The 26,802-nt window shown below is 35.9% G+C and overlaps 4 protein-coding genes across 6 annotated transcripts; 2 read left to right on the top strand and 2 right to left on the bottom strand.

The window, feature by feature from the left end:
• Positions 1 to 1,992: 1,992 nt before the first annotated feature.
• Positions 1,993 to 7,199, top strand: LOC109007458 (serine/arginine-rich splicing factor SC35-like). 3 transcript variants are annotated; one of them, XM_035693371.1, is made up of 8 exons: positions 1,993 to 2,232; positions 2,339 to 2,417; positions 2,525 to 2,604; positions 2,689 to 2,755; positions 4,647 to 4,718; positions 6,100 to 6,324; positions 6,573 to 6,753; positions 6,862 to 7,199. In XM_035693371.1, the coding sequence occupies exons 1-8, from the start codon at positions 2,157 to 2,159 to the stop codon at positions 6,865 to 6,867; spliced, it is 786 nt and encodes a 261-aa protein (XP_035549264.1). In that variant the 5' UTR covers positions 1,993 to 2,156; the 3' UTR covers positions 6,868 to 7,199. The 3 variants fall into 3 exon arrangements, with proteins under 3 accessions (XP_035549264.1, XP_018842686.2, XP_035549265.1); XM_018987141.2 differs by having other exon boundaries at positions 1,995 to 2,232; positions 2,525 to 2,755; XM_035693372.1 differs by lacking the exon at positions 4,647 to 4,718 and having other exon boundaries at positions 2,017 to 2,232.
• A 402-nt stretch (positions 7,200 to 7,601) lies between these two features.
• On the top strand, positions 7,602 to 12,704 carry LOC109007486 (MDIS1-interacting receptor like kinase 2-like). The gene is made up of 3 exons (XM_018987167.2): positions 7,602 to 7,690; positions 9,498 to 12,130; positions 12,217 to 12,704. Exons 1-3 carry the CDS (start codon positions 7,602 to 7,604, stop codon positions 12,546 to 12,548), a joined length of 3,054 nt encoding a protein of 1,017 aa, XP_018842712.2. The 3' UTR covers positions 12,549 to 12,704.
• A 1,359-nt stretch (positions 12,705 to 14,063) lies between these two features.
• LOC109007495 (putative pumilio homolog 10) lies at positions 14,064 to 18,866 on the bottom strand. Its single transcript, XM_018987177.2, has 5 exons — positions 16,979 to 18,866; positions 16,712 to 16,874; positions 15,901 to 16,064; positions 14,384 to 14,639; positions 14,064 to 14,270 (listed from the first exon to the last, which is right to left on the bottom strand). The coding sequence occupies exons 1-5, from the start codon at positions 18,481 to 18,483 to the stop codon at positions 14,166 to 14,168; spliced, it is 2,193 nt and encodes a 730-aa protein (XP_018842722.2). The 5' UTR covers positions 18,484 to 18,866; the 3' UTR covers positions 14,064 to 14,165.
• Positions 18,867 to 21,153: 2,287 nt separating this feature from the next.
• On the bottom strand, positions 21,154 to 25,800 carry LOC109007504. Its single transcript, XM_018987188.2, has 5 exons — positions 25,332 to 25,800; positions 25,151 to 25,224; positions 22,509 to 22,638; positions 22,134 to 22,418; positions 21,154 to 21,666 (listed from the first exon to the last, which is right to left on the bottom strand). The coding sequence occupies exons 1-5, from the start codon at positions 25,461 to 25,463 to the stop codon at positions 21,394 to 21,396; spliced, it is 894 nt and encodes a 297-aa protein (XP_018842733.1). The 5' UTR covers positions 25,464 to 25,800; the 3' UTR covers positions 21,154 to 21,393.
• Between the last annotated feature and the right edge of the window lie 1,002 nt (positions 25,801 to 26,802).

Raw genomic sequence — 26,802 nt, 5'->3', positions numbered from 1 at the left:
GTGCAATGCACGTTTACTTAGTTTATATTTAATTTTTTATTAACAAGGACGTAATGTTTTTGGTTAATAAAATAACGATGTAATGTTTATATAATTTATAAATAATTACACGCTGTGATATATTATAAAATAAGAGCATTAATAGAAGTTATAACATGGTTTTATAAATAAACATCGCCCATAGTTTTATGAAAATTATTTGAGATAATTTTGATTATAGGATGACGATCCAGCATTTTCCTTATTTTGCATTGCCTCAATAGAGAGGACATTAAAATGTCTATATTTTTTCTCCTTCAATTTCTCTGGATCTACATAAACTTGATTATTCTAATTTTTTTTTTTAATAATTTCTCAACAACGCTTTTAATATATAGTCGAAGTTCCTACAAAATAAAATTTGAATAGCTTTACATAATTAATAAAAACCTAATTTCTTTTTTAATTAACTCATTATAACCAAACTTAATTTTTGAATAAAAATTTTAAAAGATACCTCTCTGACATGTTCCATTAACTCAACTGCTGAACAATCAAATACCTCTTATGCTATTTCACCAAATATAGTAGCTAGCTTTTCAAAATTATCATCCAATTTAACATATGTCCTAAAACTTTAAATGCATTGAATATATTATTTTCAATTTGAATAATATTAAATTCTAAATTAATTTTAACAAAAAAATAACAAAAACTGTTAAAACAATATTTATCGTTTGATAGCTTAATACTTAAATAATTATTAAATGATAGGGTACCTACGTACATGAACTGGCCCCGCTTGCCCTTTAATTATATATATATATATATATGGAAATTATAGTAGATCGGGTAAATTATTATAAAATATTTTCATAAATAAGGTCATCAAAGAAATATTGATTGAGCCGTACGTTGTTCGTCCTTAATTATACATAATTAAATAGATAGAAACACGAGAGATCGATCGTCGGCCTGTACTACAGTAATATTAACCCGATCATGATAAATTAAAAGTTAAAACCAACGTACGTACGCATCGACGATGCTAGCCTTCTAAAAAGAGAGCATTTAGACTAACAACATTAATTTTAACAAAAAAATAATAAAAGCTGTTAAAATAAAATTTACTATTAGATAACCACTTTATATAGGAAAATGATAGGGTTACTACCCTCTCACTACTCATTTATTACTTTTTTTATATTTGATTTTTTTTATAATTTTTTATTTTATTTAATAGTTAAGGAAATGATAATTAGTAAATTTATATATTTTTTTAATTTTTTCTTAATGATTAAAGATGTTAAAAAAATACTTAAAATAAAATGATAAAAAAATAAAAACACTACAAGCAGTAGATAGGTAGTAGATAGGTAGTAAGCCTATCACTACCCCTTTATATATATATAAATAGATTTAAAAAAATAATACAATTTATACTAAAAACTCACCAAATAGACAAATTGAGAGGCATAATAGCACTTTATCGGAATCTTAAACATTTCTCTTAATTGTTTTCTCTTCTTTAAACATTATTTAGATATATAAACAGTTTCATTTTATCAAATTTTTTTATTATAATTTTTTTAAATTTTTACATAATAATAATATTAAAAAATAATATTTTATTTAATTTTTAATTTTATTTAAAATATGAATAATGCTACATATAATCGTAGAATGTATAAATACTGTGCAATCGTTTTAAAAAAGAATAAGATCTATTATTAAAAAATTAATTTCTTTTCATATGAGTTCTATATTTATTTATTTTTTTCAAAACGATTGCATGACACTCGCACAATTACAAATATTATTTCTCTTAAAATATAGAAAATTTTTATTTACAATCTCTAAATAAAAATTATATGTACAAATCATTCATTAAGTAGAAAGAAATATCATTTTAATAAAAATATTATTATAATTTTAAAAACTTTTAAAAATAAAATTAATTAAACTTATAATACAATTTCTATTTAAAAACTGTACGCAACATTTCTCTAAAATATATCTCATCTTGCCGTACAAACCAACCTTAATTTTCGGTGTGTTCATGTTCGAAACCCTAGCGTAGTTCAGCCCCCGCTACTTTCCTTTCTCCTCTCTCTCTCTCACTCTCACTCGCTCGCTCGCGCTCGCATTTACACTTTGCAGCGGCAGCAGAAGCAGAGATGTCGCACTTTGGGAGAGCCGGACCTCCGGATATCAGAGACACCTACTCCCTCCTCGTTCTCAACATCACTTTCCGTATTTTCCCCCTTTCGTCCTCGCGAATTTTCGATTTTCCCCCTTCCCTGCCTCTCTCTCTCTCAATCCCTAATTCCTCCCTCCCTTTTTTTTCTTCTTTTGCTAGGAACCAGCGCTGATGATCTTTTTCCTCTCTTCGACAAGTACGGCAAGGTCGTCGACGTTTTTATCCCTAGAGACCGAAGGTCCTCTCTCTCTCTCTCTCTCTCTCTCTCACTCTCTCTCTCCCGCTTGGTCTGGTTTCAATTTGGTAGTTCCTGCTTTCAATTTGCTGTTTTCTGATTGGTTATAGGACCGGAGAATCGCGAGGTTTCGCGTTTGTTCGGTACAAGTATGCGGACGAGGCACAGAAGGCCGTGGAGAAGCTTGATGGTTACTTTTACTTTCAAAAATCCGACATATACAAGCATATTATAGGTTGGTCTTATTTATGTATATATCTTATTTGCTTTACAGGAAAAATTGTCGATGGCAGAGAGATTATGGTTCAGTTTGCCAAGTACGGCCCAAATGCCGAGCGAATGTAAGTTCGCTAACTGTGAGATGCATATAATTTGCAGCAAATGCCTCCCTACTACTTGAACCATTATTATTTTTTTGTAATTTTGTTGTTATCACCATTGTTTTAATGTTAATTACTCATTTTCAAGCTTAATTTTTGGCATTCGTGTTCCTCTGGCGCCTCCAAGACCTTTGGTAGCGAGAGTGTGTTGTGCGGTGGCAACATTGGTTTTTTTGGAATTTATGCCTGATAAGTCTTGCATTCTTGGACATGGGAAGCAATTTTAATTCAATGAATGGCCTTTACAGTGACAGCTATGAGACAAGTGACATTTTGATTGGAACCAACATGTTAAGAGTAATTCTAATCTTAGGCCACTTAAGTCTCCAACATCACACACCAGCAGAGTTGGGTTTTTGTTTTTTTTTTTTCTCAAAACAATTCGTTTTGAAGACTAGTCAAACGTTTTCCACCTTCTCTCCGAAATCTTTCATTCAAATTCGCTCCTCTGCCATTTCCTTACCAACCCCAACTGAACATTGTAGTGGAATCAATCATTTTCAATCCATTTCAGTTTGTTTGCATTCTAATGGAGATTTTATATAAAAGCCGCCATTGGTTTTCGTAAAGTTGTAATGAAAAGGTCTACTTTTAGATGCATGAATATCAACCATTAACGAAGGTTAAAAAGAAAAAGAAGAGAGCGAGCTCATAAACAAAATACTAAAAGAAAAGATGAGCAGAACAACAGGGATGACGTGGTTGAACATAGTGTAGCTAAAAGAGAAGATGAACATCTTGCAAGTGTCCATTAGGGGATATAAAATTCCAGCAAAACCAACTTTTTTTTACAGAGTTCGTATCATACAGTTGTCAAGTGTGATTTGTACAAGAAAAACAATTAAAATCATCTTCAAAAACATTTTACACCCTAATTATTAGATGATCTAAGGTCCAAAAATATCATCCACCCTACTAATTAGAGATCTAAGTTAGCTAATCAAATTAGCCCCAGGTTAACTGTCCATCTGTCACCGAACTCTGCAACTTTGTTCATTCAAATCATCCATTGCCAGGGTTCTCTTCCACCATCACCTCAAGTTCCTCTGCTTTGCATTCCCTTAGAAAAAAAAAATAAAAATACAAGCCATTAAAAAATCTACACAACCTGAAATGATTCACTGCCAGAGACCAATCTCGGAGAATCTACACAACCAGGGTTCGCTGTAACCCCACCACCATCCCTTAGCCCTTGAAGGTATGAATGCAGTGCTCTTTGCGCACAGTGTCTGCAACTATTCTCAATCTTCCTTGATTGGCATCTACTGCTGAAGATCCATTAACCTCCACAATATGAGCAATCCTCTGTTTACATTTCTCCCAATCATCGTATTAGGGAGGGAATGTTTCTCAGATCTCTTAGTGTATGTCTTGAGGGGTGTTTACAGGTTTGTCACAGTCGGCAGAGGGATGGAGGGAGGGATTTCGTTGGAGATTTTTGAGTTCCCTATCTAGTTTCTCGTTTCTCAAGTGGTGTCAATGGGGAAAAGTGATTTGGTTTTGGAAGGGGGAGAGGGATTCGACAAAGGAAGGGGGGAGAAGAAGGATTCAGCAGAGGGAAGGGGGAGAGCAGCGTTGACGGGGGAGTGGTTTTGGGAGGGGGGAGAGGGATTTGTAGAGGGAGGGGGGGTGGGGGGACGAAGGATTTGGCAGGGAGGGCGGAGAGTAGAGAAGGATTAGACCGTTTTTAAGAAACCGGGTTTGCCAACTCAGTTGGTATGTAGTGTTGGAGACTAAACCTGCTTAAAAGTGGAATTACTCACATGTTAATAGTGTTCACTTTTAGTTGCATAGTGGCATGCTTAACGGATTTGTCGTTGTCTAATCAATTTATATCGGATTTAATTTTCAGTCACAAGGGAAAGATATCAGAGACAACTTCAAAGACAAAAGGCAGGTCAAGAAGTCGGAGCCCTCGTCCCAGGTGAGGATCCTTTTTCTGTGGAAGTGCTACTCATTTGGGTGTTAAACTGGACCTCTTTTCCAGCATTGTAATTTATATGGAAGGTATAATATAATTTGATTCCAAATGAAAATTGGCACTTTCTGAAAATCCCCAGTGGCTTTTAGTGCAAGGCCTGTGTTTTTGTGTGTGTGTGAGCTGCGTCTTTTGGGAGGGGGTGAGAGAATGCTCCAATGCACCGCTACTAGCCTCTCCTCCTCCTCCTCCTTTGTTACCCTTAAAAGCATATGATCACATCTCTTTAACTTGTGGGTAGCACTGCTATGTTAACTTGGTCGTTTTGATATTCAGCTTTGTTCAGCTTGTATGGACTCATTGATTGTTTCTGTTACAAACTTTGCGCCTGATGGGCATAAAATGCACTCTAAGGGTTTGTTTGGCCACACAATTGTTCTCAAGTATTCTTAAATATTTCATTCTCAAACATCACTCAAACATAAAACATTTTTTAATTTCAAATCTTCAACTTTTTCATCTAATCATCACCTAATCATTACAACTTTTCTAAACTCCCAAACAAAACACAAAAAATAATACTATTTTTTCAAATTTCAAAACAAAAATAATATTCAAACAATTTTTATTCAACTTTCTCTCTCATTTTCCAAAATCTAATCAAACATCTTTAACTCAAATCATTTCACTGTTATTCACAGATATATTGAGATATTCTAATTATCCAAACGGACCCTAAGTCTGTGTACACAGTCATCACAGTTAGTAAGATACTAACTGGTGGATCAAGAACCAAATTATTGTCCTATTTTTGTGGGCTTCCATTATGGATGGAGTTTGCAATTGATTGTTTTATTCCATGGGAAGTAGCCTCGACTAAAAATGCTTGCATACCTTTGCTTACGGAACTAAGAATAGAATGGGGGTGATATCAATTTTCTGGAAGGCGTATTGTACAAGTAGTAGATGGAATAAAAGTGATGGTAGTGCAAGTTGGGTGCCCAAATCAGTTATTTTATTTTATTTTATTTGCCTGATGATTTATTAGGCGGAGTCTGTTTCTAGTGTTTGTTCATCTTGTTCTTTTTTTTTTTTTTGTCCTTAGAACCTACATTTTGTAAATTTGAGTCTTCATCAACCAGAAATGACAGAAGTTTGGGCTTGTTCGACACTTTTTTTTTTTTTGTCAGTAAAGACGAATTTTATTGACAAGAAGTAGACATAGGACACTTATAGAGCTAACCATGATCTTAGTAACTAATCGTGTGAAAATTGTTGCAGATTAGACTTCTCATAGATAAGTGTTGCAAACTATTTCTACGTACTCCATTTTTGCAATTCAGTGCTTCACATTCACTATCTCATGGCTGATTGAATACTTTTTCAGGCATCGGGATGAGGACAGGGACAGGGACAGGGACAGGGACAGGGACAACAAAAGGAGAAGTCGTAGTAGGAGTAGGGAGCGATCTGATCGTGATAGGATTCGTGGGAGGGAAAGAGAGCATCGTCGCAGGAGCAGGAGTCGTAGTGCAAGTCCTGGTCATCAGAAAGATCGTGGGAGAGGCAGACATGAAGATGAGCGGCGTAGTCGAAGCCGGTCATATGATAGGTATGCAATCACTTGTACATTAATAATTTTGAACCTCTAGAGGTTGGCTCAAGTGGTAAGGGCCTTGGTCTTGGTGGTATGCTCCCTTCAAGAAGGATAATTCCTTCTCGAGGGCCTGTGTACTCCCAGGATTACTCAGGACTTTGTTGTCAGACACCTGGTGCCAATAAAAAACATTAATAATTTTGAATCAGAAATTTATGTATTCATGATTTTTTATCTGATGGTAAATGGAAATTTTGTCAAAGTGCTTCCCCGGCTCGCCGTAGTCCCCTTCCTCAAAGGAGCCTATCTCCACGTAGGACACCTCCTGGCGTTGAAAGTCCTGATGCTCGCACACATAATGGAGCTCCTGTGTCAAAAACTGTTTCACCGGTTGGTCAACGGGGTGATTCTCAAAGCCCGGCTTCACGTAGTCCTGATGCTGATGTGAGTTGCTGCGCTGCATTTTTGCTGTTTTTTTCCCTTTAAGCTGGCTCTATTTTGAGTGGACTAAGGTATTTTCAGCTAAACTGTTTGTGGTAATTATGTTTGTAGGATTGAAAGAGTAGCATATGATGTGATGGAGATATCGTTGGCTCAATGCATTTGGTCTATCTGCTTTAGATATGGAGAGGACATGTTAAGTTGTGCATGCTGCGATCAACACCTTGATCACTAGGTTTTATCAGCATGGACCTTTTGGGAGGTTAAACATTACCTTGTTGGATTCAATGCCGTCCTTGACTCATGTTTGATGGTAGTTCATGTATTCTGATTTCTATAGGTTTGTACCATTTGAAGTATTCCGGAATAGTTTTTGTTACATTGCTTAAGAGTTCCTTCCAGTGGGTCATTTCCTACTTTAACGTCATTTTGCTCTCTTTTTTCCCTTCATCTGTTGCTTGCTTTCCTTTATTTTCTATGATCATCATAAATGTTATATGAATCTGCATATTGATTATTATTTTCTTCTGTTGATGGAATTTCTCATTATCGAATATATTGTCCTTCTATAGTTGTGTGCGGGAAGGGTGAATTTTTGCTGTTTGCTGAGATGTGCTAGCTGTGGTGCTGATTTGCCTCACAGATGGTGGATATCTTGTTCATGCTGGTTGCAATCTACTGTGTCTTACCATTTTTTCTTTGATAATGTTCTGATTGGTAAGAGACACTCGTTCTATTTAAAGTCCTACAACCATGGGGATTGTGATTTTTAACCTTACCATGCTTCTCTCAACTTTGCTGATATCCAAAGTTTTGGCCCATGGAGTTTTAGTAGCTGTGGTTGTCCAAAGATGGATGCAACTCGCATGCCTTTACGTGTAGCTGTTGATCAGGTTCATTTGAATGCTGCCTGCTTGATTCATTGTGGTCTAAGGTTCAGGTAGCTAGCAGTTTGTGGCAATGTCTGGCATTGATAGGGATTGGCCAATGTTGGTGAATGGCAACCTCCGATGCAGGAGATTATTATAATTAAATATAGTCATTAGAACGCGTGATGATTTTCTCGTTCCCCTTCGTTTTTTTCTTTTTTAAATGATTGTTATAATCCTACAGTAGCTCATAGGTGCTCTTTGAATGTAGTAGTATTTATTATAAACCCCACCTCGAATTATTACTAATTTCTTTTCGGTCTTGGTGTCAATCATGTTATATTTCCTGGTAATGTTTTTTATTGATCGATATGGGATGGATTAAAAAAATCTACCCAATCTCCATACATTATATATATTTTTTTAATTTTTATTATTTTTTTATTAAATATTTAATATATGAATAATGAATAGAAGAATTGAATTAGTTTTAAAAAAGAAATAAACTCAAAAAAAATTTAAAAAAAATATTAAAAATTTTAAAAAATATGGTGTGTGGAGGTTAGGAAAGTTGTATAACATTGCTTGGATTGATTATACCTATATATTTATATATAGGAATAATCAACAATCCTAAAGATGCTTCTGTCTTCCTTGCTTGTTTGCTTTCATGGTCTTTCTATTTCTAGCCTGTTATTAGCATCCAAGTGTTTAGGGTAACAAGCTTTGTTACCCAAGAGACAAGTGCTTGTCATTTGCTGGTGTTCTCTGTTTTTTTTGAACTTGATGTTCCAATTTTTGCAACGACTTATTTTGTCGTTAACAAGATATTTCTACCACGATAATTTCACGATCAGTAATGTTAAGTATAAATTTTAAATAGATAAATTTTATGTAAATTTTTTTTATAAAAAAGTAGGTCTTACTAATCAATAACAGTTTTTTTTTTCACTTTTTTAATGTGATATATCTTTGTACAAAAGCTTGCGAGGTTTATCTATTTGGAATTTTAAAAAATCATTTCTCTCGTACGATCTATTTTCCCACAAAAATGTTACATTCCTTTGCCGATAAACTCTTCGCCGCTATTGTGGGAGTTTTTGCAATGAGTGCTGCTGTCTCACTTTTAGGTTTACCCTGTTACGGCTTCTTTTTATATCGGGCGAAATTTAATTGAACAGCTATAAGTTAATATTTTGGGAACATTTTATTTTTCTTCATTCCAAACCTTATGGTTTGAATACCAGCTCATTTTAATGATATGAATCCATATCCAAAGACTCCGTCAACGTCAATGGGAAATATTTAATGAAAGGCAACTCAAAAGACTGACTTGAAAAGAAAGTAGCAATTTATGGTGGTCATCAAAATCAAAGGAAAATAAAAAAGGTGAAAACGACCACGTTGAACCAACCCCACCAAAGATTGAAAATGAGCTGGCATAACCATGCAGCTCATAGTCGAAGAGGCTCTTTCACGTTTGAAATTCTCACACTCTGATTCTCCACAACCCCAAAAGTCTATTTCCACAAGACGCGTTAACTTTGGAAAAGGTGTAGAAAATGAACTCTTATTTCAGCATGAAGATAGTCTTTCATTTCTAAGGCTTGAATTGCAGCAAAATTGTCGCCTCCGGGGGGGGCACTAGTAGAACAGTTATTTAAGAGTGTTAGGTACGTAGATGGGTTATAAATAAAGCCCTTAACGATTAGAGATGCTCTAAAAGCAATGGCAATGGGATCTCCACACCTTAAGAAACTACACATCCTAGTCTCCTTTGTGTTATTTGTTCAGTTGGTTTCATCACCAAATACTGCTTTTGCTTCTGCTATTGCAGAAGAAGCTACTGCTCTTCTTAAATGGAAAAACAGCCTAAAGAACGGAAGCCCAATACCTCCTACCTTCATGGGCTTCCCTTCCCAATATTCCTGCCAATCTTAACCCTTGTACTTGGTTTGGTATTTATTGCAATCATGCTGGAAGTGTCATCAGAATGAACCTTACCAACTCTGGATTACAAGGTACGCTTCAAGAGTTTTCTTTTTCCTTATTCCCAAATCTTGCATATGTTGATCTCAGTGCAAACACTCTCTTTGGTACCATTCCGTCTCAAATTAGATCTCTATCCAAACTCATCTATCTTGATTTGTCCAATAATAAGTTGTCAGGGAAAATCCCACCGGAAGTTGGTTTCCTGACTAGTCTTCAATTCCTTTACCTTTGTGAAAATCAATTAAATGGTTCAATTCCTGAAGAAATAAGTCACCTTAAGTCTCTAAGTGAGCTTCATCTATGCAACAACAGTTTCGACGGTTCCATTCCTACTTCTTTAAGCATTTTGAGCCACCTAGCTTCTTTGCATCTCTATGGCAATGAACTTTCCGGTTTCATTCCTCCAGAAATGGGAAATCTTTCCAATTTGGTTGAACTATTCATTGACACAAACTGTCTGACAGGTCCAATCCCTTCAACTTTTGGGAACTTAAAAATGCTGACCTCCTTGTTAATTTTCAATAATTCACTTTCTGGTCGTATCCCTCCAGAAATAGGAAATATGACATCCCTTGAGGAGTTAAGCCTTTCTAGAAACCATCTCAATGGTTCAATTCCAACATCATTAGGTGATTTGGCCAATCTTATGATTCTTCATCTCAGCTTTAACAATCTTTCCGGTACCATTCCTGAGTTAGGAAAATTGAAGTACGTCTATGATCTAGAGTTGAGCCGAAACCAACTTATTGGTTCTATTCCAACTTCATTTGCTAATTTGAGTGACTTGGAGTATTTATTTCTCCGTGATAACCAACTTTCTGGTCCTATTCCTCATGGGATTGGAGATCACATGAACTTGTTTTATCTGGAACTAGACACAAACCAATTTAATGGTTATTTGCCTGCAAACGTTTGTTACGGTGGATCTCTAAAACACTTCACTGCAAGCAACAACAATTTCATTGGCCGAGTCCCTAAAAGCTTGAAAAATTGCACGAGCTTGATCAGAGTTCGCTTGGAAGGTAACCAACTCCTTGGAGATATATCTGAAGACTTTGGTAACTATCCAAACTTGACCTTCATGGATCTAAGCCATAATAGATTTTATGGTAGAATCTCAGGTAGTTGGGGACAGTGCCCACAGCTACAAACCTTGATAATCAGAGGGAATAATATCGTTGGAAGCATATCTCCCGGCATTCTTCGAAACTTAAGTCAACTACATGTCCTTGATCTTTCTCTCAATCGTATAGTTGGGGTGATTCCAAAAGAACTTGGAAGGTTGACTTCTCTAGTTCAATTGAAGTTAAATGGCAATCAGCTCTCTGGTGCTATACCTATAGAATTTGGATCATTGACTAATCTTGAATTTCTTGACTTGTCCTCGAATAGACTTAACAAGTCGATTCCAAGTAATTTTGGAGGCCTTATGAAATTATACCACTTGAATTTAAGCCAGAACAATTTTAGTGAAGGGATTCCACCCAACCTTCTGAGCTTATCTCAAGTCTCTGAATTAGATATGAGCTATAACTCTTTAGCTGGAGGTATACCATCAGAATTTGGAACAATGAATAGTTTGGTGAAGCTGAATCTCTCCCACAATCATCTTTCTGGTTTCATTCCAACAGCCTTCGAAGAAATGCGTGGCTTGTTGTATGTTGACATATCCTACAACGAGTTGCATGGTCCAATTCCCAATAGTGAAGCATTCCTAAATGCTCCGCTTGAAGCATTACAAGGGAACAAGGGATTGTGTGGTAACGTTACAGGATTGCAACCTTGCTCGAAAAGGGGAAAAAAATTCAACTTTGCTGTCGTTGTCCCTGTTTTGGGAGCGCTTCTGGTTCTGCTTAATTGTTTAACGATTTTTCTAATTATGCGAAGAAGAAAGAAAGACCCAAAATCCGAAGAAAGTGAAATGCATGAAATTTTTCCAACATCAACGCTAGATGGAAGAACAATGTATCGAGATATCATAAAAGCGACCAACAGTTTTGATGCCATATATTGCATTGGGAAGGGAGGGTATGGAAGCGTCTATAAAGCAAAGCTGTCGTCAGGTGTTACTGTAGCAGTGAAGAAACTCCACCCACGACATGATGGTGAGCAAGGATTCCAAAAAGAATTCTTAAATGAGATTGTGGCGTTAACAGAAATTCGACATCGAAACATTGTTAAACTCCATGGTTTCTGTTCGAACGCACAATATTCATTTTTGGTTTATCAGTACATCGAAAGGGGTAGCTTGGCCAAAATCTTGGGGAACAAAGGTGTTGCTGAAGTAGTGGATTGGAATAAGAGGTTGAACATTGTTAGAGGTGTGGCTGATGCCTTGTCTTACATGCACCATGATTGCTCACCGCCAATTATACATCGAGACATATCAAGTGGCAACATCTTGTTAGATTGTCAGTATGAGGCCCTTGTTTCAGACTTCGGCTCTGCTAAGCTTCTAAAGCTAGACTCATCGTCTAGTTGGACTTCCCTTGGGGGCACATATGGATATATAGCACCAGGTTGCTTATTTTGTTGTTCTTTTAGTTTAAGATTAACATATAAGGCATGCATATGTGTTGATTTTTTTCTTCCATTTTCTTGACAGAGCTTGCTTATACAATGAAGGTAACTGAGAAATGTGATGTATATAGTTTTGGAGTGTTGGCATTAGAAGTCATTAAGGGAAATCACCCGGGTGATTTCATCTCCTCACTATCATCTCCTTCGGCTAAGGAAAACATTCAGCTGAAGGATGTGTTGGACAAACGCCTTCCATCTCCAACACTTGAAGTTGAGGATGAACTACTAACAGTTGTAAAGCTTGCAACAGAATGCTTAAATGTCCATGCACAATCAAGGCCTACTATGCGCATGATTTCTCAAGTCTTATCCACCCATGCTGCAAATCGTCAACTACTGGCACCAGGAAATTCATGAGCAAGATGGGTATTCAGTACCGATACTATCACTTTAGGACAATAGTTGTGAAAGTAGAGTGCTTTGTTCAAGACAATCAAGGACTGATAAGCAGTCCCCCGTTTGGATTCGAAAAGTATTTCATCTTTTCTCATCTCATCATTACAAATTTTTCAAATTCTCATACAAAATATCATAAACCAATTCAACTTTTTCAAATCTTAATTCAATTTTTTAAAATCACAAAACAATAATAATATTAAAAAATAATATTCTAATAATATTTTTTTCAATTTTCATATTTCATATTTCATCTAACTCATCTATTTCTAAATCCAAACCAACCCGACTCTGTCCTGAGAGGTATTTTGAGAAGGTTCGTGTTGTAATCGACAGGCAAGTAATCGAAGAAGGAGCTAGCACTCAGTAGTGGTTGGTGTCTTTGACGGAGCTGTTGCCTGTTAGTGTTAGTTTCACAAACATATCAGACACGTAGAAACTTTTGTTAGTTGTCACATTGAGAGAAACATTATTGTCCTTGTCTGGTTAAATTTTTTTATGTGGCACATTTTAATTAGTTGTTTATTTAGATAGTTTATATACAAAATAATTTAAATTGTGTCACATCAGTAAATTCTATTAAAAATTATAAAATTTAGGATGAGTAGTTGCTTTGAATAAGCAATATGGTCTTTGCTACACTAGAAAGAAAAGACATTCTCTTCTGCGATACGGTTGAGCCGAAGTGGGTCCTGTATTCAAATGCTTGCACCCACAGCACTAGAGGACGTAAACTCAAAATGAAGGAAAGCTTTTTTATGTCTATTGTCCTTTCTTTCCACTGAGATGATGTTGGTCTAAGAATTGTGCTTCTATAGGGAGGCAATTGCCATGTAATCTTCTGCCGATTATTGTGGGTTCATTCATCGAAAAGTTGTGTACTTGTACTTTCCAAAACCCCTATTAATTAATAGGAGACCAGCATCGTGAAGAAATTCCACAAATTAAGCCTTGTTTATAAGAAAGTATATGGCTTTGAGGTAATGTGGTAGTGAGTTTATACCACGGTCTTCTTCCGCTATATGTGATGGCATTTATATATTCGGAGGTGTCGTCCTCTTTTACCAAAAAAAAAAGGTAATTTGTTTAGAGTTCCTCAGTAAGGTCTCCACATATCATTTCCTTGCAAATGTGTATATCAATTAGCAGTCAGACCAAAAGACTTGTGGTCTAGTGGATGTTGCCTTAATCTATACAAGTTCTGGGGGTCCCAATGCCAGGAGGTTTTATCAAATAAACTTCTAAAATAAAGAAGAAATATGTCAAGAAGAAATGCATGCATCAGACTTGATTAGATAACAGACTTCCTCAAATCGTGTGAAATATCATACATGAAAAATAACTAAGTATAGATCAACAACAAGACAACAGATCAGTATAGAAACATGTTCATCACGAGTCAATAGAAGTGGAACTCGATTTTTACACCTCTGGCTCACAAAGCCTCCATTCTGGAGATTGGAAAAAGACTCAAGAAATTTAATAAACTAGTGCCGAAGATAGATAAGTGGTTATTGATAACGGGAGTTTTTGGTAATCTAAGAGAATAACAACATTTTTACCAAAGGCTGATGCACATCACTTCTTCAAGAGTTTCCGTGAGAAAATCCTCCTGCAATATGGGTTGGTACTTAAGATTTTGTAAGCCTCTACTTGTTCAACCAGTGAAGCATGAAGAGGGCCCTGAAGTGAACAAAATTAAGAACAGGAGAGACACAGAGAGAGATTATCCACCATTAAATAATATCTTATCAAAGCATAAAAGCAGTTTTGAGAGGGAATTTTAGTTTTCATACCTTGGTAACTGCTAAAGCACGTTGAATGACATAGTTTGCAAAACGGTCCTGCAGCAATTGGTCAAAGTGAGACACTGAGAGTAATTCGTAGATGATTCTTGACCTATGTTCTTCAAAATGTGCAAGGCATTTTTCAACCACGTGGCTGCTGAACTTCTGCATTGAGAGCTGTGCGTAGTTCCCTTTAAACTGAGAAATCAATTTGGAACTAGCAGATGGGATCTTTAGCTCTATAAGATACTGAACAACGTAATTTCTGCATCTCAAAAGAGAAATATTTTTTGTGAGACCAATTGTTGACATTTCTGGGGAAGTATTTCACATTGAGAGAGAGAGAGAGAGAGAGAGAGAGATTTGGCCTTGAGAAAACTGACACTTTCTATGTTTACAAAGGTATAAAGTGGAATGTGAATTCTGAAATCAATTACAGCTTTCTGATTCAATGTGGTATTATCATAGCTAGGAACTGGCAGATGTATAATTGAACACAGCAATCAAATGGCTGTTCTTCATATCATACCCATAATTGTACAAACCGTGTGAATGCAACTGGTAGAGAAAAAAGCCAGACATCCAGCCCATATAAACGAGTGCAATGTTCTCACCAAAATTGGTAATAAGGAACCATGAAAATGAAAGATGATCTGGTGTGTACAAAAAGATCTTGTGATAGGGTAGTTCGCAAAGAAACTAGAGAATCCATCAATTATAGGAGATAGATAACAAATTGAAAAAGAGCAAGGACAGAATGAACCAATGTCTAGTTCATAAAATACTTTCAAAACAAGAGTGCTTTACCAGATAAATTGTGATATCTCAACTCAAATGTAGCCTCACAAATGAAACCAACTCAGATGCACATACCCGTACCGACGTCACATACCTGAGGATACTCTAGACAATATGTGGGAAGTAAAGACATATTATATTGGGTGAAAAAGGGAAATATAACGCGAGTAACAGAAGGTTCATGCCAGCAATATGTTGCCAGTAAAGTAAGATGAGACTGCACTATAATTGATTTGACATTTCATTTTTGCTTCAGTGTCAAACCCAGGCAGAAACACCATTTCAACCTTTAGGAGTGTAGCTTATTAGTCATAGTGTAGCCATGTCAGGATTGCACCCAGTAAGTGCAGCACCATGGTTAAATAGCATAGAAGGAACACAAGCGGATCAAAGGTTTTGTGATTGTGATATAAATTCTAGATCATAGAAATTTCAACAGTTGTCACTTTAAACTCTCCATTTAGATGGACTAAAATGCAATAAGTTTGTAGCATAAGTTGTACAAGACAATAATGTGAACAGATCCATAATCATAAACCCAAGCTTACACTTAAATCTCAGGGTGGGTTGGAATTTAGGTGACTAAAACTTTATAATTCATCACGAACTGGCAATAAGAACCCACATGCCAAATATATTCATGTGGTTTATCATGTTAAAGCAGGGGTATATGGTCAGAAAACAAAGGAAAAACAACTGATTCGTTTTGAGTGTTTGCAAATGATTACCCATATGGGTCTTGAGCGAGTAGAATTCCATCTCTAGAAACTTCAGTGACCAACTTTTCTCGATGTTCTGCAATTGAACGTGCAATGCAGCGTTGCAGTACACAACATCCATGCCTATGAGTTGCCATGTCCACACAAAACTTTGCAGCAGCAACAAAAATAAACTGCAAAGATAAACAAGAACACAACATGTCTAGAATATTTTTCAAAAAAAATCTCTAGGAAAATATTTTTAATGGTCAAAGAAATAGAATAAAACCACATTATAGTTATAGGTTGAGTTCATAATTCAAGAAGAAAAAATGCTAGAGAAGCATCTCTCTTTGGTGAACGCATATGCTGTGGTGAATAATATCCTAGCCCTTAGTGTGAATTTGGCATTCAACAGTTGTCTTCAGCTAAATAGTACACAACCATATTTATATTTTAGGCGCCTGCTTGGTTGTCCCAGACAACATGTATAATGGGAAACTATATAGGGCCCTAAGTATAGTCTTCCTGTAGGTTCTCTCACTGCAGGTGCAAAGCGTAAGGATTTATTCATCAGTAAAGTGAATGGATGCAGTAAACTGTTGAGTTGATTATTTGCAAGTACATTACCCCTTTTTTTAATGCCAGCCCGGAAAATTTGCTCGTTTTAATTTGCTTAACTTTCATGTTCTTGAAGAAGTATCACTTTAGGCCATATTATCGACATTGGCTTCTCTTCCCCTCCCAACAGGTCTACCCCGGTGCGCAAGAGCTACAGTCGATTAAAATATAAATAAATAAAAGAGAACTAAAATATAAATAAATAAAAAGAATACCTAACCTTATTATCTTCATTGCTAAAACATTGCAAGCAACGTTGTATCACATGGTTGCCATTCGGATCCTTGACAAGAGTAAGAAAACCCAGTTCAAGTGCTGAGCTAAGCAGCGAAATCTGTTTCTTAGTTTCCACGGTCTCGATCAACTTCTGTACCACACGCGTGCTGATACCATAGAATCAATACCATTCAGAAACAACAAAAATTGCCAAGATAATCGAAGCTCTAATAGAATAAAAGCAAAAATAAATGACATATGAGGAATTTACCCATGTGGGTCCAGAGATATTCTCATGAGTTGTCCTGATTGGTTTGTCACCTTGAGCACTATCTGCATTCTCTGTTCTTCATTGCACACATCCAACAACTTCTGCACAAGGTAATTTCCAAATGGATCGGTGATAAGTTCAACAACGTGACCGATAATTTCATTAAATATGATTTGCACGTCTTGACATGCTCCCTTATCAAACACTCTCTGTAAGAAGCGACAACCATATTGATCCTTTGCTAAGAAATATATATAACCCTGGACTTCAGCCAAAGAACAAGAAGGCAGTGGCAAGAACAACGGACAACCGCCACTCGGAATCGGATCATTTTCAAAAAAATTTGCAAAACTACAGTGACTATCCGATTCAGAGCTTTTCCCTCGCTGGTTTGTTTCTGCCATCTCATTGCGACAATTCTTCTTATGACTCCTTGAAGTGTTGTTGGGTTTCTTGTTGATGGAATAATTCAAACAATTCCCTCCTTTTATGATGAAATTATCATCACAAGAAAAAGCCTCTACGTCCTCTGCACCTCTCGTAGACATTGAAGATTGAGGAACCACGCTGTTTAGGATTTCTCGAGTCCTTTCATTTATAATGGGACGACTACTTGAGGAATCATCTACATTCAAAGCCAGCTTGGGGAGCTGTTTCGACGGAGGGGAACTCAGTGGTTCCATAACTCCCGTCACTCCATTGCAACTTATTTCACACCACCGTGAGCTAACAGAAGCGTCTCTAAGGGAAGGCCTAACAGTAGATTGGTTCGGCTTTTGAATACCGCCGTAGTAACATCCACTGCCATTTCTTTTATCCATTGAATAATTCATTTGGTTAGCGTTAGAACTGGGGCCAGAATCCAAAGCATTCAACCGATGATGAGCGAGATAAGACCCCGTTGAATCACTCTCTCTATATCCACCCTGAAAACCAAGCGATTTCAACCTCCTATCATCGATGAAACTCACCGGAGCTCCGAGATGAGAGGACTGAAAACCCTCAAAGCCAGAAGAACGGTTGCTAAAACCATTACATTCCCCCCCATGGTTCACATTCCATGGGGTAGTCACACCCAAATAAGGACCATAAACCCCAAACCCATCGAAATCCACCTCAAATCCCCTCATATCAGTACCATCTCCCTGTCGATCATCCATATGTATTCTATACAAAGTCTCACACAAGCCCATGTCATCCCCTTTCTTCCCATTGATGCTCAAGTACTGAGCACTGGATGTTTGATGCTTAACCTCCTCAAATGAATCAGGATATGGTGAAGCATCCTCAGAGGAGCAAAACCCATTAGAGAAAGAACTCGAAGGAGAGGACTCTGATCGCAGAGAAACTCTACCAACCGGTGAGCCATTCCCGAGATGATTGTGATGCAGACGATGATAGATATTGAGGTAAGGAGAATTTGGATTGGGAATCCCATTCAACAACATTCCAAGCTCTCCACTCCTCTTCATGTTCTCCATAACCCTCCGATCCTTCTCAGACATTTTTTATATGCATACAAATGAACAAAGGACAAACAAAAACGATAAAGTTACGTATAAATTAATCCGAGGAAAACAAAGAGAGCCAAAGGACTCAAAATTCCAAAACCCACATCAAGAACGGGTTCAGAGACGCTAAAGTTGATCAATCAAGGGCACACGAAAAGTCTCTCTCAAGCATGCGATGACTCGTTTGGGATGGGATGTGTTTTTATTATTAACTTGAATACCACATTTGATTCGATTTGGTAATGCGATTCTGTGAAAGGGAAGAGAGAATGAGACGAAGGAAGGGTTTTGGTCTCTAATGGTTTGTTTCGGTGCGGGCTGTACGGTTCTGTCACCCTTAACGCTCACGCCATTAAAATGAACATTGAAGTGTGAAGAGGGCGTCGCACTCACTACACAGGAGAAGCCAATAGAGCGAGAAAGACAAATTTTCACACTCTGAAAAATGTCTAATTTTAAATTTAATGCTTTTACTTTTTACTTTATTTTGATCGATTCGCTCAGTCATTCGATAATCTTCCTCGTAACTTCCATGGCTTGAATTTAGGGATACTCAAATCTCCAACATTTGAGATCTAATAAATGTTCCTCGTAACTTCCTCGTAACATTCTGTTACATCGACATATATATCTCCGAATATAATTTTACGAGAAATTTATAAATAAATCTCTATAAATATTGATTAGGCGAAAATATATAGTGACTAGATTTAGATTGAGAGGGACTCTCATCTCATCTCATCTCATTTCATTTTATAATTATAATTTTTATAAATTATTATTTAAAATATAATAAATAATTCAATTTTTTCAAATCTCAAAATAATAATAGTATTAAAAAATAATATTTTAATAATATTTTATTCAAATTTCATCTTATCTGAACCCACTATCCAAACTTCACCAAAGACTTTTACATAAAATTTATCTAATTTTATATATATTTATAGAATAATTTACCTCATTAATTAACATATATATATATATATATATGATCTTTTGATAGGAAAGTTGAGGATACGATAATTTGATCCCGAATATTGCTCGTGAGAGGGAACAAATATAGTCAACTACTAGGGATATATCGATCGTATATATCAATTTAATGCGTAAATTACTAACCATCTCTGAGTTTGGATATCGATTTTTTACTCATAATAAAAGACAACAAGAAATGAACAATATCTTACTATATAATTACAATTTATTTTTTAAACTTAATAGTTGTTCTTGTTACCCTCTTTAGTTTGGTTGAGAATCGTTTTCGATTCTCCATCCAATTTGAATGGATTACATAAACATGACACGTAGGTCCTTAACGTTATCCATTTATAGTTTTAAAGCGTAAGTCCCTCGTATAGATATTTAAATTAGACTATCCTAATCTCGAAAAAAAAAAAAAAAAGGAATCTCAATCCTCAAACTAGCGTTAATGGTATGTATATTGTCCATCCTCTTGTGGTGTCACAAGACAGGCTCGATGATACACACCGTTTCCAGGTCCCCTCCTTGTTAGCCCCCCTCCCCATAAATGTTGTCCCAAACATTCTCTCTCTCTCTCGGAAAGGAGTGGAAGGGGATAAAGAAGATTCAATACATCCAATGCGTTTTTTTACAGGAAGCTTCCTGGGCGGTCTCCTACAGTTCGTTTACCCCAAGCCCCATGACTCCACCCACGGTTTTCTCCGGATAAGAGTTAAATATTAAAAAAAGAAGAAATAATATTTATAATTACGTAGATATCAAGTAATCTTTTGAGAAATGTGAATAAATATAAAATTTGTATAAAAAATTAATTTTTTAATAATAAATTATATTCTTTTTTAAAAAGAATACAGCTTGCACAATTATAAGTGTATCTAACGTTACTCGTAAAAAAATAAAAAAAATAGGCGAGCTTTCTTGAAGGGAGATTTTACTTTTATCTTCACTGGTCTGTTCGAATTGATCCGTTTCTTGCTTCCGCTCACACACATTTGAAATAATTATTAGATATTTTTAGAATGCGAACACATCATTCCTTCATCATGTCAATTTTAAATTAATATTTATACATTTTTGGGCGTCGAATGCGTGCCTGAAAATCAAGTATCGGTATCAGTATGATCTGTAACTTTGTTTACGGGTGTTTGGATGTTGAAGTGAGTTGAGTTGAATTGAAATGATTAAATATTATTATAATATTATTTTTTAATATTATTATTATTTTGAGATTTGAAAAAATTAAATTGTTTATTATATTTTGTGTTGAAATTTGAAAAAATTATAATGATAAATTGAGATGAGTTGAGAGTAGTTTATGTGCCAAACGCACCCGTAGATTCTCTCCAAAAAATTATTTTCTCATAAAACATCTCTCTCGATAATTAGCTCACTCGAAGAATCCGCCTTTGTCCCAAGCTATACCTGTTTACAATAAAAATTTTTTTATACATAAGGCTCACACTCCTATAAACCATTTAAAAGTATGTGAATTTATCTCCACCTCACCTCTCAAACTGCATATCATCCCCTTGGGCTGCCTGTTTTCCCTTCCAAGATCAAAGCCACTTTCATCCCCCCTCTTGCATTTCTCTAAGCGGAAAGGTCCTTTGAGAGCCGGCTTTAAAGGCTTAAAGTATCAAATTCGAGAACAAACGACACGGACTAATAACTCAAAAAAAATTAACCTGGTAATAACACCTCAAGCACTTCACTAAGACAAGCAGTGAAACAACACAATTATGGACATAAAACACCAATTAATTAGTACATAGTCCAAATGCTGGTCAACTCGTTACAACCTAAGACAACTCCTGAGACCAGAATGAAATGCCAAATAATATAATCACACATCCCACTAAGACTGAAAACAAAAACCCAAACACCAAGTGATAGAACTGCAGAAGTTAGATCTAACGAGAATTAAACCAAGGCAATGCTGCTCTCGCCGCCAGGGGGCTTGCGTACACCACCTAGATAGTCTCGAGACTCTACCTTCCCGTCAGCAAAGATGTCACTGCCACTCATCTCTCGCAATTTTGCTGTACTCGGTGGTTTCTCAGCAGATGACAGGGAAACATCACCCTTGAATATGTCATTTCCGGAAAGCTGAGAAAATTTCTGGTTATATATTTTCTTGGCTGTCTTCATCACAGGTTCCTCAGTGGACATGATATTTCTCTGACCTCCAGCGTGCTATGAATAAACCCAAAGTAGGAACAGTTAGATGTTTGGATAATATACACAGTAAAGAAAAGAACAAAATATATTAATAGAGAAGAAAGGAGCAGCTCGAAGGCAAGAAAACACAAGGGAAGAAAACATTTCATATAGCAAGATCCTATGAACCCATTATATGTAGTCTAACCATCAGAGAAATACAAAATTATATGTACAATATGGAAGAACCTAGTTTTTGAGTAACTTCCTAATGGATCAAATTCAAAACATACTCCATGGCAAACCCTGGGGGAGAACGATTTGCAACCTCTCCCACCCCAGATTGCACAGTTCCTACAAGGCAATGTAAAAATATACATCGGCATACATATATACACACATGCATACATATATATACACAAGTTTTGGGATCTCTCTCTTTATATGTATTGAGAGAGAGAGAGAGACTTGAACATCCATGTAATTCAGTCAGATGTACCTACATTATGCGAAGCACGTTCCCCAATTTCTATGCTTCCTTTCAAGTCTAATATGCGAGCAGTTACTGGCTGAGGTAAAATTTCGGGAGGGGGCGCAAAGATGTCATGTCCAGAAAGTTCCTTGCACTTTGCATTAGAAAACTGCTTCTTCAACGTTGCCTCTGACTCACTGTCCAGGGTCCCGCTTAGCTCACGTTGCTTTGCTACCTCAGGCACAGTAGTAGGCTTTTTGGGAGAAACGCTCTCTTCCTCACCAAATGAGATGTGGCTCATTCCGGCAATTGCTTGCTGGCAAATCCAACCCATTATATCCAAGTCAATGTTAAGGTGCAGAGATCCATTCATAGAATATTCTGTCAAAAAGAAATTGATAAATACCTGGTACATGCGTATTCCTGTTCTGCTAGTCAATATAGGGTTGGCACTGCCAGATTCTTCTTTATCATTTTCTCCATTAAATATGCCACTACCAGTCATCTCCTTCATTTTATACCCAGAACAAGGTTTCCTGAAAATCAAAAAGTAATTTTGTTTTGGAAACCTTGGAAAAAAAGTGTACACAATGATATGGCCCTACAACATCTTTGGACAAGAAGGTCCAAAATAATCAAATTGGAAAACAGAGGTTTCCTTTTAAGGCGTAATTTGATTGAAGACATGATTATAGATCCATTCTTTTGTTTGAATCAAATATTGTGGTATCGGTAAAGAAACATGGTACTGCACAACACGGCATAATGAAGATACTAAATTAAATGGTATGAGTATTCTAACTCATAGAATATAATGGCTAAGAGCACTATAGTGAACTCAAAAAAGTGATATTTTGGCCAAAGTTTAACTAGATTGCATAAAAACTCATTGTAGTGGACTCAACAAAGCTACAGTATTTTTAATTTTGATAATTTTCACTAGCCAAATATGTTGGGTCTAAGTTGGCCAAATATTATTTTGGCATAAAAATTTCCCTCTCCCGCGTGCGATTCATTTTCGCACAAGCTCACAACTCCAAAATATTCCTCTTCGTCTCAAAAGCACAAAACGCCCAAATCCCAAACTCAACCACAGGAGGCAGCCGGTCTCCATTAGTCATCATTTCAATGACATGGCATCATCTTGCTGGACTGCTTTAAGTTCTAATTTTGCAATATTATTATTAGTTGATACCAATTTTTTCTTTTAAAATCTAATATCAACGTTAGACAATTAATGTGTACTTTTTTAATAACGAATAAATATTCAAATTACAATTAGAATTAAAATAAATGAAAATGTCAAAATCAATATTTTAATAGAATAATGATAGATTTGGAGAGTCTGTTATTTGGTGTTATTGAAAAGTGACTAGCTAAATTTATAAAAGTGAATTCTCTAGCCAAACTTTGTTGAGTCTACTACTAATGCTCTAAAGCTATGGTATAACTGATGCACATAATTGAATGAGCCAATTCCATTTTACATGGTTTTTCAGCAATGTTTGTAAAAGAAAAGGATACTGGTTCATTTTAAAAATTACCAGAAACTGATCTCATAGCAGAGATGATAACTACCATGTACTCTGATGGTCCCAATACAATTAAATGCTTTCAAATGATAACCAAAATAGAACGAGTATTTTTTTCACAATTAATGTCCTTAAAAGTCATTTATGTTCTGATCATGGCCACAATTAAGCAAAATCACGTGGTAAGAAAATGTGGCATACATTAACTGCTAAAGCTGTCTAGAGTCTAGACCCCAGAGACAGATTCAAATCGTCCAAACTTCTTACCCAAAAATATTAAGGCCCAAAGTAAGAGAAAAAACAAATAAAGTGGACCCTACGACACCTATTGAGCATTAAATGTTGCCTAAGAAGCTTAATCCGGCAGCTATAAATCTTTTGGAGCTTACTTTTCATGCGTCTCTCTCCCACCCACTTTAGATCCAACAATTTGAGCAAAAAATTTTAAGGATCTCGATCCACTTGAAGATCACATTTCTAATTAAGAACTCTGATCCAAAAACACCCAAAAAAAAGAAAAACAAAAGAAGAAAAAAGCTATAAGATATACATGTTTAGTAAAGCATTGAAAGACTTGTAGATAATTTACTATAAATCTAGGCATGGAATTTGCTTGGTAATATTTTCTTCAGAAACCATTTTCTTCATGGATTTTCACTGGATGGTTACCAATACAGAAGCTATGCACCTGTCTCCAACTAACAAGGATATTCAGCTGTAGCGACACTTTTAAAAACCATATGCTTCCAAATTCGATCAAACCTAATTAAGATTAAGATCAATGAACGCGCCCGGGGATTCCTCCTTGTTTTGCCGTTTGAAGTTACATTAGACCAAGAGAGAATTTGGGTGAAAGAAGCAACTAATGGAAAAATGGAGCATCAAAAGCTATCAACTCCCAGTCTGTTCAGAGAAGGGACTCGGAATAAAGTCTTCACGACTAAGATGTGGAAGCCAATACTAGATAGAAACATTCTAGGTCGAAAGATTTGGCGTTTTAATTCAATACATTCAGAGATTTTTATCTCAAATGATACGCAACATAATTCAGAGAGAGAGACACAGAGAGAGATTTAGACTTAAATCCTCTCATTTCACCGTGCGTGTATAGAGATCAACAACCACAGATCATTGAATAGATCAACCCCCGGGAATAAACTAAAATTAGGAAAATCAGAACTTCATTTTTTATAAAAACCACAATTTACGGAAAACACACAGTCAACCTCGAGTAAAAACTCCGAAACTGAGAGTTGTAGATAATATAGAAGCAGGCACGCGAACACAGTGAGAACCGATAATAAAGTCGACGAAAAGCAGAGCATGAACCAAAATCTGAAAATAATCATTTCTTTATAAGAAATCCAGTCATCTACTTATCAAAAAAAAAGAAATCCAGTCATCTAACTGCACTCGATTATGACCGAAAAAGAAATAGAAACAAAAAAAGAACTGAGCACGATAAATAAATGCGATAACATGATTACGAGAAGCAATAAACAGAACCAGATCTCACCGTTTGTTTAAGGTCTCGACCTCCTCATCCGTCACCTGACCTCCGAACACCACCTTACTGATCCCATCCGAGGGCTGTGATTAATTTCCCAAAAAACCGAATGAATTCAGTCCCCAATTGAGTAAAATAGAGTCTTCCGTGGTGTGAGTGAGGAGAGAAATAAGACATTAGAGACTGTTACCTGGTGGGAACGAACGGGGGCGAGAGAAGCCGCAGACGCAAAGGCCGATGAATTGACGATGGGGGTTTCGGGCCAAGTGAGCAGATCTGCGGTGGATGTGTGTGGCTTCCTCACCGGAGTGCTCCTCTCCATTCTTGGCTTCTAATTCCTCGTCCTTTTCCTGCTTTCACCAACAACAGCAACCAGTTGCCCGAATTGGAAATTAATGCAAGCCCCAACAGTACCAGTGAGAAGGAGGGAGGGAGGGAGGGAGGGGGGGGGGGAGTTGTCTTTCTCCTCGTCGTCCCCCCTCTTTCTCTAAAAAAAAAAGGACACTGCTTCTCTCTCCCTCTCCAGTCAGAGAGATGGGGTCGCTGCAAAGTGACGACGATGCCCTCCTGATCCGGAACAATTTTTTTTTTTTTTCCTACTTTTATTTTGCTTTACTTCTACACCTTTTTGCTTGTTTCTGCGTTCTGCCTACTGTTGTATTAAAGTCTCCTCTTATTAAGATTATTTATACAAATATTAATTTAAATATAATATATTAATATCCATAAAATATTATGTTTATGTATTATAATATAAGATGTAACTCTTATTTTTGTTATGCAACGGATTGGATTGGAATTTATAAGATCAGCAGTTCCTACTTAGGTTTCATTTGGATCTTAAATTCATCTCAACTCATTTCAATTCATCATTATAATTTTTTCAAATCTCAATACAAAATATAATAAACAATTCAACTTTTTCAAATTCTAAAATAATAATAATATTAAAAAATAATATTCTAACAATATTTTATCATCTCAACTCAACTCACTTCAACATTCAAACACAATCTAAACTTCTTCTGTTCAAAACAATTGATAAATTTCTGGAAAAAACAATAAAACAAAATATATATATATATATATATATATATATAAGAAAAAATCGAAAACAGATGGGGAGGGCATCGTACATATAACTGTCGTTTGCCTCTCTAAATTTGAATATCGTACCGCCACATGCCGATTATTGAAGAGGATCTACCGGTTATTTTAAATTTCTCCCATAATTACCAAGATGTCCCTTTCATTGTATTCAGACGCCAAATGCCTGTGGCTGTCGACAGAAAGGAAGGAAAGTATGGAGGAGTCGTCGCCTCTGCGTGCCATGTGTTAAGTTCTATTTCACAATTTTATTTTAAAAAAGTTCTGCTTTGCATATTTATTTTTGCATATTTTTTATATATTTTATGAGTTTTATTATATACAAATAAGTTTGCATATCAATTTACGTATTAATATTATTACCTTCATATTCTAAATTTAAGTTAACATTGTTTTCAATAAAATCTACTTTCTGACCAATCATATTCATTAGGTACGCGTATTAACGTGTAGAATCATTTATAATTAAATTTTTTCTTTCAGAATTATGAATAACCGCATAAGATTTAAATTTAAATATATATATATATATATATATATATATATATATTACA

The sequence above is a fragment of the Juglans regia genome, chromosome 8 (genome assembly GCF_001411555.2).
Source record: "Juglans regia cultivar Chandler chromosome 8, Walnut 2.0, whole genome shotgun sequence".
Taxonomy (NCBI): Eukaryota; Viridiplantae; Streptophyta; class Magnoliopsida; order Fagales; family Juglandaceae; genus Juglans; species Juglans regia.
Note: the sequence above shows the minus strand (reverse complement) of the source record. Positions and strands in the feature narration are given on the sequence as shown.